This window comes from Crocuta crocuta, unplaced genomic scaffold, assembly GCF_008692635.1.
Source record: "Crocuta crocuta isolate KB4526 unplaced genomic scaffold, BGI_CrCroc_1.0 scaffold197, whole genome shotgun sequence".
In the NCBI taxonomy this organism is placed as follows: domain Eukaryota; kingdom Metazoa; phylum Chordata; class Mammalia; order Carnivora; family Hyaenidae; genus Crocuta; species Crocuta crocuta.
In genome coordinates this window covers 9046253-9057668 of record NW_027532002.1, presented here as the reverse complement: position 1 = coordinate 9057668, position 11416 = coordinate 9046253, and the positions used below count along the sequence as shown (strand labels likewise).

The window sequence follows — 11416 nt, the reverse complement described above, 5'->3', positions numbered from 1 at the left end:
TCTGCCCCGGGGCACGACATCAGGCGGCGCTCGGAGCCCTCGGCGAGCGCTTCCCGGGCTGGGGCGCACGGCCGCACCTGGGCCGAGCCCCGCGCCGCCGCGCTGCCGCCCGCCAGGGTTTCAACGTCTCTAGGAGGCCGAGCTGATGCTTTCCGCGGAGGCTTCCAGCTCTTCAGCGGCGCGACGGCGCCGGGCAGAAATGAAATCAACTGTGACCAGGCCGTAGCTGCTTTCATGGGGAGATTTTTCTGTGCCGGCGTTCTTGTCTTTTTCTTTCTTCCCTTTGAAATCAAATTAAAAATAACAGACACCTCTCAGGCATTCGGCGGCGCTAGGCAGAGGTTCGAGGATGGAAGCAGCCGATCAGAAAGTGGGTGCTTTCATAGAGAACGAGGCCGGCTGTTATTTATCCGGCGGCCTAGCAGATGAAAACTTAATTATCGTGTGCGGTTCCTAAAACCTAGGCATAAATCTCCGCGGGCCGCTTGGATAACGCCACATCGTTGTTTATGAAAAATGGGATGTGAGCTGCTCGCTGCCACATTTCTCTGATTCGCCAGGTCTTCGGCTGCTGACACGCATTCGATCAACTTTAAAGGAATGCGCATAAATCAGGAAGCCCCTAGCGTCTCTTCCGTAGAGGTCCGCAAATCCAGAAGGGCGCCTCCGAAATCACTAGGTCGGGGGGCTTAGCAGTCCCGGACAGCCTCCGTCTCCGCTTCGAAAACTCCAGAATTCGTAGAGAGGAAGCGAGAAGCCGCATCTTCACCAAACTCTCCAAACACACGCAGCAGGGTGTAATCTGCACATACATTACATGGTGAAATATGTGTCATCACTACCCGCGCGAATTTGTATCATCCTCAGCTGAATTTCACTGACTTGGGAATTTTTAAGAAAGCACTTCAACTAGGTTGAGTTTTTTAAAAAAGAGTAATTTTCTTTTCCCCTTTCTTTAAAAATTATTGCTTCTCCGTTTTGTTTTGTTTTTTTTTTAACAATTTAAACGGATGGCTTTAGTTCTGCATCAGGCATAAATAGTAGTTAAATGCAAAGTGACATTTTACAATCATCCACTTAAAATACCTTAATAAATTTGACAGTATTAAGAGCATATGGAAAAAGTGGGTTTTTTTTTTAAGTCCCATATTTACAATTTTTTAAATGGCAGGCCATTACAGGATTCAAAATCTTTGCTAATTTAATAGATGAGAACAGTGTCTAGCTGTTTTCATATTGACAATTTCTGATTCAGAAAGGGTTTCCCTTTTGGGAAAAAAGAAAACACATTTGAATCAGCTATTCAGCGGCACTATCCTGGTGTCTGCTGTCATGATTGCTATATGGTGTCTGGAGTCCTTCTAGGTGTCTTTTTTCTAAAGGGTTAGACTAATTGCTATTTGGGCATCAGGGAGCCATCATAATCCATGCTTCCTTTAGGTTATCTGGTAGATCCATGGGAATTTTCAATAAGAGGGGAAACAAGGTAGGGTCGACATTATCAACATCATTTTAGAACTGGGAGGGGGGGAACCTGAAATATCTTCTGTCATTAGTTTCAAAAATTGGAAAGTAAAAAAAAAAAAAGAAAAGGAAAGAAAAGAAAAAAGAAACCTACTATTTTACCCAGAGTTCCTGCGATGGGTTGTGAAAGGGGCGGTATTCTCGGGCTTCACAACTGCTAGTTGGCCTCCTTCCTAGGCCTGAGGCTCAGAATATTTCTTACATCTAAAGAAAAATATCCCCCGTCAACAGAAGCGTCCCCTTTGGAGCTGTTCGTAAACACACAGTATGATCCAGCTTTGAGGAGATTTTCCACCACTTTAAACATTTGGGGGAGAAAGTTGTTCCATTGGCTTGATGGCAGCTCGTTTCGAAAGGGAGAGGTGTGGAACACGATGTGGGGTGTTTCAGCTGAAGCACCATTTTCATTTGTTTCCACAAGTGGGGTGAAAATCCACGTTCAGGGAGTGCGGTGAAAATGTACATTCAGGGTCGCAAAACTGGGCTGCACAGCCCAAGACCATTCCACATGTATGGTTCAAGACCATGCTGTTTCCGAGACAGCTTTAAAGATTCTAGAATTCTCCGTCTATAAAGAAGCTCTAAGTCTTCAGGTTGGAAAGGTTTCCATCAGCCAGGTTTCTAACCAACCCATATTGTTTTCCATAAAACAATGAATACGGTTTTGTTGACTCACAACGACTTTCCTCTAACATAAAGATAAAATTAACCTCATCTCAAAATTCTGCGTCCTGAGGCTCCTGATTCCACCAACATATATATATGTGTATACACACACACACATATGTGTGTGTATATATATAGCATGGATTTGACAAAAACACATTACCTTGTGTGTATATTAAATAGAAAACATACATATGTATTATTTATGACTCTAAACACAGCACCTGGTGTGTTGTTGCGGGTCAATAAGTAGTAGATATAATACTTGTTATTATCGTTATTGTTTTGATGGTGATCGTTAATTTTAAATGTATATATTTCTTCCACAAATCAAATGGCAGCTTTGCAAACCCCGGTATAAGATTGCACACCACCCACGAGCAGTACTCTGCTCTGAGCTATCCTGGATAACTCTCCTTCTGCATCCATAATATGGTCATTTTGTAGATATGAGACCTTTAAGCTCTCCATACTGACCTCCTAAGAGGTTTCTTTGAATTTCTGAAATGTAACTCTAGAACTCTAGAGTTAGCAAGGCATCTGAAACTTTTTATTTGCCGTATAGACTCCCCTATAGCTCTAATTAGGATGGTAGACCACCTTGGAGGGTGAGGGCCAGGAGAGAATGGTTATTTAAGAACACCTTTCAGACTGTAACAAAAATGTACAGCTTTAAAGTAGATCTGCAGAAATCTGAGGCAGAGCAAGCACTGGGGAGACAAATCAAACTTGGCCATTAAAGAAAAGGAGCAAGACTTCATCATGTAAAGTACATTTTGTACCTCAACTCTAAAAATCACCTTAAGTTACAACATTTTGGGTCATCACTAATTAGTGATACTGTATCTGTACAGACTCTACAAATATATATACAAGCACACACAAGCACTGATATGCAAATGTATACATGTATACACACATATGATATATATATTCACATATATACAGGCACATGTATAACTTACATATATTTAAATTTGTTCCATCGGGAGCCAAAGAAATGAGTACTAAATCTCTAAAACAAGGAGTCAAGGAGGTAAGCCCTTTTGATTCCCTTGAAGCTGAAGAATTACAAGGAAGCTTGTCAACGCGAGGTGGCGCCCTTGATCTACTAATCCAGCCGAGGCCAATTCATGAGCTGTCAAAAGTCAAGGTCACAAATTGTCTTTTTTCGTCAAGGTCAAGGTTTAAGGCCTTTCCTAGTCCTGTCATTTCAACAAATATCAAAACCTGCCCTTACAGGCACATGCAGACCCAAGAGTAGACTTGAAAATACGATATAGCCTGGGCATCACTGATACTAAACAACTGGTTTTCATTTTCCACAGTGAGCCTGGGAATTTGTACTATCTCTTCCTCCTTTCTTTTTTTCTCCTTTTCAGAATGTCTAACACTTTAACTTTCTTGAAGCACTTATCTAAATATTCAGGATTTTAGTTATGAGGGATTTCTCCTTTTGCTTAAAAAATCTGTAGTGGAAAAAAAAGGCTGAATAATAATAGAAAAGAATGGTCCTTGGTTTGTATAGGACAAACCCGCTCCTTTTTTCTTTCTGTGCAGTGCACATTTAGTATAGGAAAATAACGAGTATTTCCTTTAGATTTTAATGGCAGTGACTATTTTATTACCATAATTAATACTACTATATCATTACCTACAGGTCTAAGGTATTTTTTTAATTATTATTTTTACTAGAAATGTTTCAAAAGCAGGTGCACAAATACATTTTCACAGTGTGCTGAATGTCTTTATTTACAAGATAGCATTTTATAGTGAATGTGAACAAAATGAATGTGCTGGTCGAAATAACTGCTTGATTAAAAATGTGCCGTAAAGATGAATCCCTAAACTTCCTAATGCAGTCTTATAACACAATAAACAAGGAAAAATTACGAATCCCTTAATAGATCAAAATATAGAATTGTAAACATCTAAATGTTTCAGGGGAATGGATTTCCGTTCTGAGTTTTCTAAAAAAATAAAACAAAATAAAAAAGCAAAATGATTCTCCAGCAAAATGTTTAGTAAATTCTGGGGGGAAACACCAGTTTAAGTGAAACATGAATTCTGTTCAAACCAAAGGCCATCGTGTCCCGGGGGACCTCTCAGGATATCTGATAATGTGAATTCTGTGAAACATCTGATGCTTGAAATACATTTTTCTAAGTTATCAAATCCTTTGGAAAGCAAATGAGATCAGGCAGAAAATACAATCCAAATGCCACAAAATATGCTTGTTATAAGCAATTTAAAATTATTGTCAGAAGGACATTCCCAACCTGGGTTTCCCTTGTAGCCTCAAAGGGTCAGCTGGTTGTATTTACTACCAAGACAAATGATCCTCAGAAAAGCTTTCTCTCCCTTTCTTCCTTCATTGGAAATAGCCCAAGATCATTCTTTCAGTACCTTCTTCTCTCTCCCCCTCTCAATCTATACGTGTTTTGCAGAATATACAACAATGGTAGGCATTTCACTGAGATTTACCTGAGCAGTCACTTAACACGCAAAGGGGATGGCAATGGCGAACCAAGGACAAGCAGATGTTTACCACAGCCACTTGCTTTTGTAACCAAGTTTTGGATTATTACCCTATACCACAGTATCCTGAAATATTATGGCCACATAAATACTTACAAGATTTCAGTAAATGCGTAACTTATCTGAAATTGCATTTTTGGGGGTTGACGTTCGACTCTATAGAGTTTGTCATTTAAGGGTCTGGTGGGGTTGGCGGGAGAACTGGAAGTCTTTACCTTTTCTTAAAGTTTTAAAAGAGTTGTAGATTCCACCAAGGAGAAAGAGATCCTCCTTAGGAAAGCAAAATGCCAGTGTCTTTCTCTTTCTCTTTCCCATTCTTCAGTTATTATTATTAAGCATTATGTTCATTGTCTGGGCAAAGCAACGAGTTCTGAAGCATTTCTTCAAGTCGCTCTCTTGCTCCACTTTTAATCCATTAACTAGTGGTCTTCAGTTTGTTGATGACTTTTTTCTCTTTGACCCTCCTGTTCTGGAACCAGATTGTAACCTGCCGCTCGGAGAGATTTGTCGTGGCTGATATCCTCCTCCGTTTGTCCTTGGTAATGAATTTGTTGGTAGCATATTCCCGCTCGAGTTCTTTTAATTGCACCTTGGTGTAAGGGACGCGCTTCTTTCTCCCCCGCCTGTAGGAGCTGGCGTCTGAGGGATGAGAAACCACGTCTGGAAGATATGGAAGAAGGCAAGTTACACAGGGATCAGACCCAGGCCAGGCCAGGCGACGGCTCGATGTGCGCCACCCGCCTTGCATCGCCCAGCTGCCTTTTGCCATGCATCGTACAGTCCGGCCTTCCCCTAAGACCTGAAGGGTCGGTGGGGAGGGTGGTTAGTTCTGCCCTGAAATGAAATAGCCTACGGCTCCAATGACCACCCCAGCCGAGCCATCCTGTCCACACAGCGCGCTGGGTTCGCTTGATGGCCTGGCCCAGCGGCCCACACCTTAGCGCCAGGCTCAGGGGATAACATTTCTATGCCTGGCTCCTCTCTGTATACCCCAATCCCCAACACTTGATGCTTCTACACTGAAGCCGTTTTTTGAGAGAACGAATAGGGGCAATTTTGTACACCGTTTCCAGGTCCATTTTCCATCCTTAGGTCGATGTCAAGGGCTGGGGAGGGCGGGGCACAGAGGGAGAAGGGAGCCAGCCAGGGTCCGCACAAGCTTCTCCCCAGCCATCCCTCACCCAGGGAGAGCCAGGAGTCGGCCCAACTCAGGGGCAGTGCGGGCCGCGCCAGCTAGCCGGGGTCGGGATCCCAGGGGTGCAGCGCCTCCAGGGCAGGCCAGGGAGAGAGCGGAGGGGCACGAGGGTGCCCCGGGAGCGAGCGGCAGAGAAGCTGGAGCAGAGCCGGAGGACCGGGGTTGAGAAGGGGGCGCCATTTACCGGGCAGAGTGGACTTCCAGAGGTGGGGAGGCTGCGCCTGCTCTTTGGGGCAGTACATTTGGCCGTTCCAGCCGTTGGGCAGCGCCCAGGGCTGGTAGCTTTCCATGGGGAGACCCAAGGGCTCGTGGCGCGACTCGCCGGGGCCCCCGAGGCCGGGCACGACCGGCATATCCAGGTAGCCAGGCACGGGCTGATGGTGGTGGTAAGGCCCGGGTGCGTAGCCCTGGTGGTAGAAGGCGAACTCCTTGGCGCGGGAGCTGAACTCCTCGGCCGCCGGGCCGGCGGTATCCATGTACTTGTCCGCGAAGGCGGCGGCAGCCGCGGCGGCCGAGGCAGGCTGCGCGCACGACTTGATGGCGTTGGGGTGCGGGCCCNGGGCGGGTCGGGTAGGGAAGGGAGGGCGGCCTCCTCGCAGCTCCCCTTCCTGTCTCCTATCTCACTGGGGCCCAGAGCAGCGTAAGGCGGGGAGGGGACAGAGGCGCGCTGTTGGGTTGAGACCTGAAGCGGTGGGAATAGGTCAGGTAAATCTTAGGAAGGTTGGCGATGGGATCGTAGCGAAAACGGGGCGTAGTCCAGGCTGAGTGTTTCTTGAGGCCTCCGACGCTGTTTTCTTTCCAGGTATTCGCGAGTCTTTCTGCAGTGGGACCCCAGCGCGGACACTAGCCTTTTCGGCTTCGACAAGCGTCACGATTTGGCTCTTTCCAGGGGAACAGTGGCGGGGCATTTGCGGATGCGCCTGGCTCGTGGGCCTCAGGGACATTCCACTGGAAAGCTGGGGCTGTATTTAGGGGATCCCTCCCCTCTGCTGTCTACAGTGTTGGTGGGCAATTTCATTCGCTCGCATTTAGGCCCATAGGGTCAAAACGACCCCCTCACACTCACACTGACACACGCACACACACTCAAGTGTACCCTGATCACATCTTCACACTTAGGTATAGAGACTGCTCCTCAGTGCGCCCCAGTAACAACTCTCCCTCCTCCAGAGACCTTGGAGCGATCCGTGCACTATTCTCTGGTGCTCCCACATCTCCAGCCCGGCTGGTCTGTCGTGGGAATTTAAAAGGAACAGCCCCAAGTGCTGGATGGGAGCTCCCCTTCTGGCGCCTAATGAAGCTTCGTAGATCTTGGACAGGAGCTCATTCTTCAGGCACCAGGGCACTCCCCATTTCACTCCACTTTTTGAGAGGAGAAAGGGCGCTGTAGGGCCACTTCGAGTCGAATTGGGGAGAGCATTGTCTCCAGCCTGCAGAGGGTGTCCAGTCCTCCTCTGTCCAAGAACCAGCCCGAGAAACCTTCCCCCTGTGTTGTAAATGCAGACCCTTTTCCGGGAGCCTGGTGGGGTGTTGGTGCTGGAAGAGCCAAGCAGCCCCCGTTTGTTTGTTTGTTTGTTTTGTCTTTTTTTGGTGAGGGATTCTGGAGTTCCTGTTGCTTTTGGGTAACACACTTCCATTTCCAGTTGTGGAGGCTGTGAGCTGGTCAGTTGCCCAGAAGGGGAACGTGTGTTCAAAATGAAAGTAGGTGTATTCTTCAGGAACGTCAGGTCTGGGGAGAGTGCCGGACTCCCTTGCACACCAGGTGGAATGGTGAGCATCCAAGTGTGGACCTGCCCTCCGGTCCTAGCTTGCAGACTCAGCCAGAAGCTCAGGGCACTACAAATATCTTCGGACCCTGTTCCCTGCTCTGATCTGCTCTTTAAAGTTCCTGGTCTTCCAGCAGAGTCCGGACCAATGACCCTGGGCTACGGCTTTTATCTTCCTTGATCCTTAGGTTTGCTCAGACCAGTGTAAGCGCTGTTCAATTACACCTTCTATGACAGCCTCCTCCCAACATACACATACCCAGTGTGCCCTTTCCCTCCTGCCTTTTTAGTAGCTCCGGGTAAATATTGATTTGCCTCCAGTTTACCTCCTCCCTGAATGGCCATTTGCAGACTAAGGAACTAGCCTCTGTAGGGACTCGATTTTTGTGTTACTTCCCGGCCCGTTCACCCCCCTTCCTTCCTCCAAGTGGCATTGTAAAACTCAGTGACAAAGAAACAGGGTAGGGTTCGAGGCCCCAGTTCCTGAGGACTTGAGGGTTGTTTTACATACAGGTCAGACACGGCTAGAGGCCAAGGTCAAGTTGAAAGTTGCAGTCTAGCCAGCGTGAGAACTGCCATGCAAGCCTGGAGACCCAGGCAGCTGCCGATAGGCCCACTGCTCACCTCCCTTCTCTTGCTCTTGACTCTTTTCCTTCGGAATTACTCGTTGTTCTTGCTCTGTTTGGTTACCCGGCATTTTTTTTTTTCCTGCTGCCTTCGTGGAGATTTTGGGGCGGTGTTTACAGACTCTTCTTCTCTGCCTCCACCCCGCTCTCTTGGCCCGGGCTTCGAGCCTCTTCTGTTTTCCAGCCAGATCCAGAAAAACGAAAACACAGCTCGGGGAGCCCCCACCAGCCGGCGCCTGTGCCAGCTCACCTCTGGCCATGGCGCAGCTGCTGGTGCACACAGCGGCCAAGGCCAGCTCCACATTCCTCCCTCCCTCTCCCCACTTCACCGGAGACTGAGCCCTGCATTGCAGAGGAAGGGCCCCAGCTCCACGGACTGCCAAGGTCGACTGGGTCCCTACTCACCAAAAATGGTGAGACAAGATCTTGTCTTCAGAGAAGCCACGAGCAGGTTTGTCTGGGAGGGAAGGCGCTGGGGGAAGACTTTGGGTTGCATCTCGAATTAGGTTTTGCTTACTAAACTTGGCGGCTCCGCCAAGGAAGGGCTTCACGCCTGAATTATTTATTGAGCTTTGTGGGGGATCTTTAGTGATCAAGTAATTTGGATATTTTCTTAGTTCCCCATATCTTTCGATCAACTTTTAAACACTCTCATGATATCGTTACTCAGAGGCAGCCTGCTTGTTCCCTTTTTTTGTCTTGGATCTCGATATATATGAAATGATTTTTTTTTTAAACCAGGCAAGCTAGTGGCGTCCTGGTGTGCCTTCACTGNTAAAGTCTGCAGGTCCTATTAGATATTGAGTTGTAGCCACCAACCAGTGAGGATAGTTTCTAGAATTTGAATGAGCTCTGCGAATAATTTGGGGTCTCAGATTCTCGAATTTCTACTCAACTTTGAAGCAAGAAAATCTCTCCCCCTTCTTGTTTTTTGGCCAAGGACATACGAAATTCATTAATGGTTCCTAATACTATTTCTTAGCCCCTTACCCCCTTCAGGCAGCTACCAAACTGACTTTCTGTGGGAAAAGAAAGGCTCGAGGACCGTGAAGAACTGGGGTATGCCCTAGGAAGCGAGCAAAGACTCTCCCAGTGCTCTTCCTCTTTTCCTGAAGACAAGGTCAAGATTCACTAGTGGCTTCTGACCCTCTGAGCCACTGCTCTGCTTTTTTTTTCTTTTTTTGTCTACCAGGCTCAGGAATTCCTATGGGATTGCAGGGAGGCACCACCAACTGGAATCCTGGAGATGACAGGTTTATCCTCAGACCCGTTGTGGGCTAGGCTGGGGAAGTCAAAGTACTCACTGGGATCTGCAGGCAGCAGTGGCCCTTTAGCAAGAGGGCAGCAGGGAGAGAGGTGGGCTCTGTCTGGTGCTCCCCAATTTCCCCCTGGAGGAGCCCAGAGTGGGCAGCATGGGCAAGAGCAGAAGGCGGCAGCTCAGTGGCTTGGCCTTTGTTCCAGGAGCTGCCAGACTCTTTCTCTTGCCAGATTCTTGGCAGGCATGACTTCTTACCTCCTAGTGCAGGCCAGGGTGCCCTGCGGGGCTTTGGCTACCCTGGAACCTTCTGCTGAAGAAAGAGACCTTGGCTGGGCTTTTTTTGGGGGGGGGGTATCTGCTGCCAGCCTGGGTCAAGGGGCCCTGGGCTTTCAGGATTGGAAGAGAAAAGGACAAAAGGAAACCAGGTTTTAATCGGGTTTGATTTTCACTAGCAAATGAAACTTACCTGCTCTCACTTTAACTTGAGGCGGCTGTCAGCACTGCCCCTTGGCACTGTTTCTCTGCATCCATCCAGCATTAGGATAAACATTCCGCAGTTGGTTTAAAGACACTTTGTATTTCAGGATATTCATGTGTTTCTAATGTATCCAAGCAGCTTTACGAGCTGGGTTTGCAGAACATCTTAACCCTCTCTCTCCCACCCCAGGAGGGGTGGGGGGCACAGNGCGGAATGGCTGAGAAGCTGAGGCTAGCTAAGAGAGAAAGAGAAAAGGAAAAACACCCAGATAACATCTCAGAATCTGCAGTCCACCAGACCGTTTAGGGAAGAGACAAGCGAGACACTGCTCTGTTCACCCTGGGCTTCAGCCTTTCCCACCCTCATCCCCACCAGGGCAGAAGCTTAAGGAGAAAGGGTAGGTTCTGAAGAAACTTGGGCCGAAGCTGGCCAGTAGGCAAAGAAATGGCGCACCCTGAGTCACGTTTGGTCAAGCTCTCACTCTAGATTTTTGTGTATTTTGAAGCATTGATGAGGCGGCCCAGGACCCAAGGCTGTAAGGGTAGTTTGGGATTGTGGGAAGCCACTTGGCACTGTGATGGCCAAATGCTAACACGGGGAAAAATGGGAGGAAGCGGGAGCTCGGGCGTGGGGGTGGGGGACCCATGGAGACCCCACTTTGCCTTTAAGATCTCCTCTCCCCATGAACTGCAAGGAAGTCAGGATTTTGGGGGAGCAGCTCTCGGCTCTGCCTGGTGGGTTCCTTCCAGTACCAGGCCTTCAAGGCCACCGGTGCGCAGCGCTTGGGAAAAGCGGACGCCCGGGGAGGACCCCAGGTCCAGCGCTGCCCTGTAGTGTTTTCCCCAGAAAGTCCCTGAGCCTCGAGGGGCGGGGGGGAGCCTCTCTCCCCCCTTTAGAACAACGAGCCCCAGGTCCCAGGCTCCCTGCAAGAGCAAGTCCCTCTGCACAGTGCCCGTCACGGGAGCCCAGGCTCCCCAGGGTTGGCGCGAACTTGGAGTGAAGGGCGCGTTGCCGTCATGGCCCTGGGGGAGGCCGGGGTGATTCCGCCAGTGGTGGTGGTGGCGGTGAGGAGGACGCAGCCTGGCCCTAGGGTGCGGGTGCCGACGCTCTGCTCCCGACTGGCCCTGGCAACTCAGCATTCGCTTAAAAGAGGCAGCACGCGTTAGAAGCAGGGCGAACTCAGAGAAGCGCTCAGCCGGAAGGAGGAAACGCCTTCTCGAAGTCCTCAGCGGGCGCCGGGGGTACCGGCCGGCCGGCGCGTGGGGCCAATGCCACTGGGAGAGTGAGCTCCCCGTCACTCGAGCGGGGCGCAGGGAGAGCTCAGGGCGGCCCCAGGGCGAGGGGTCTCTGGCCCCACCGCCCTCT

General features: G+C 49.0%; 1 protein-coding gene across 1 annotated transcript; it reads right to left on the bottom strand.

Moving 5' to 3' along the window:
* Positions 1 to 2576: 2576 nt before the first annotated feature.
* On the bottom strand, positions 2577 to 8575 carry HOXA13 (homeobox A13). The gene is made up of 4 exons (XM_077775362.1): positions 8566 to 8575; positions 6606 to 6741; positions 6108 to 6538; positions 2577 to 5388 (listed from the first exon to the last, which is right to left on the bottom strand). Exons 1-4 carry the CDS (start codon positions 8573 to 8575, stop codon positions 5144 to 5146), a joined length of 822 nt encoding a protein of 273 aa, XP_077631488.1. The 3' UTR covers positions 2577 to 5143.
* Between the last annotated feature and the right edge of the window lie 2841 nt (positions 8576 to 11416).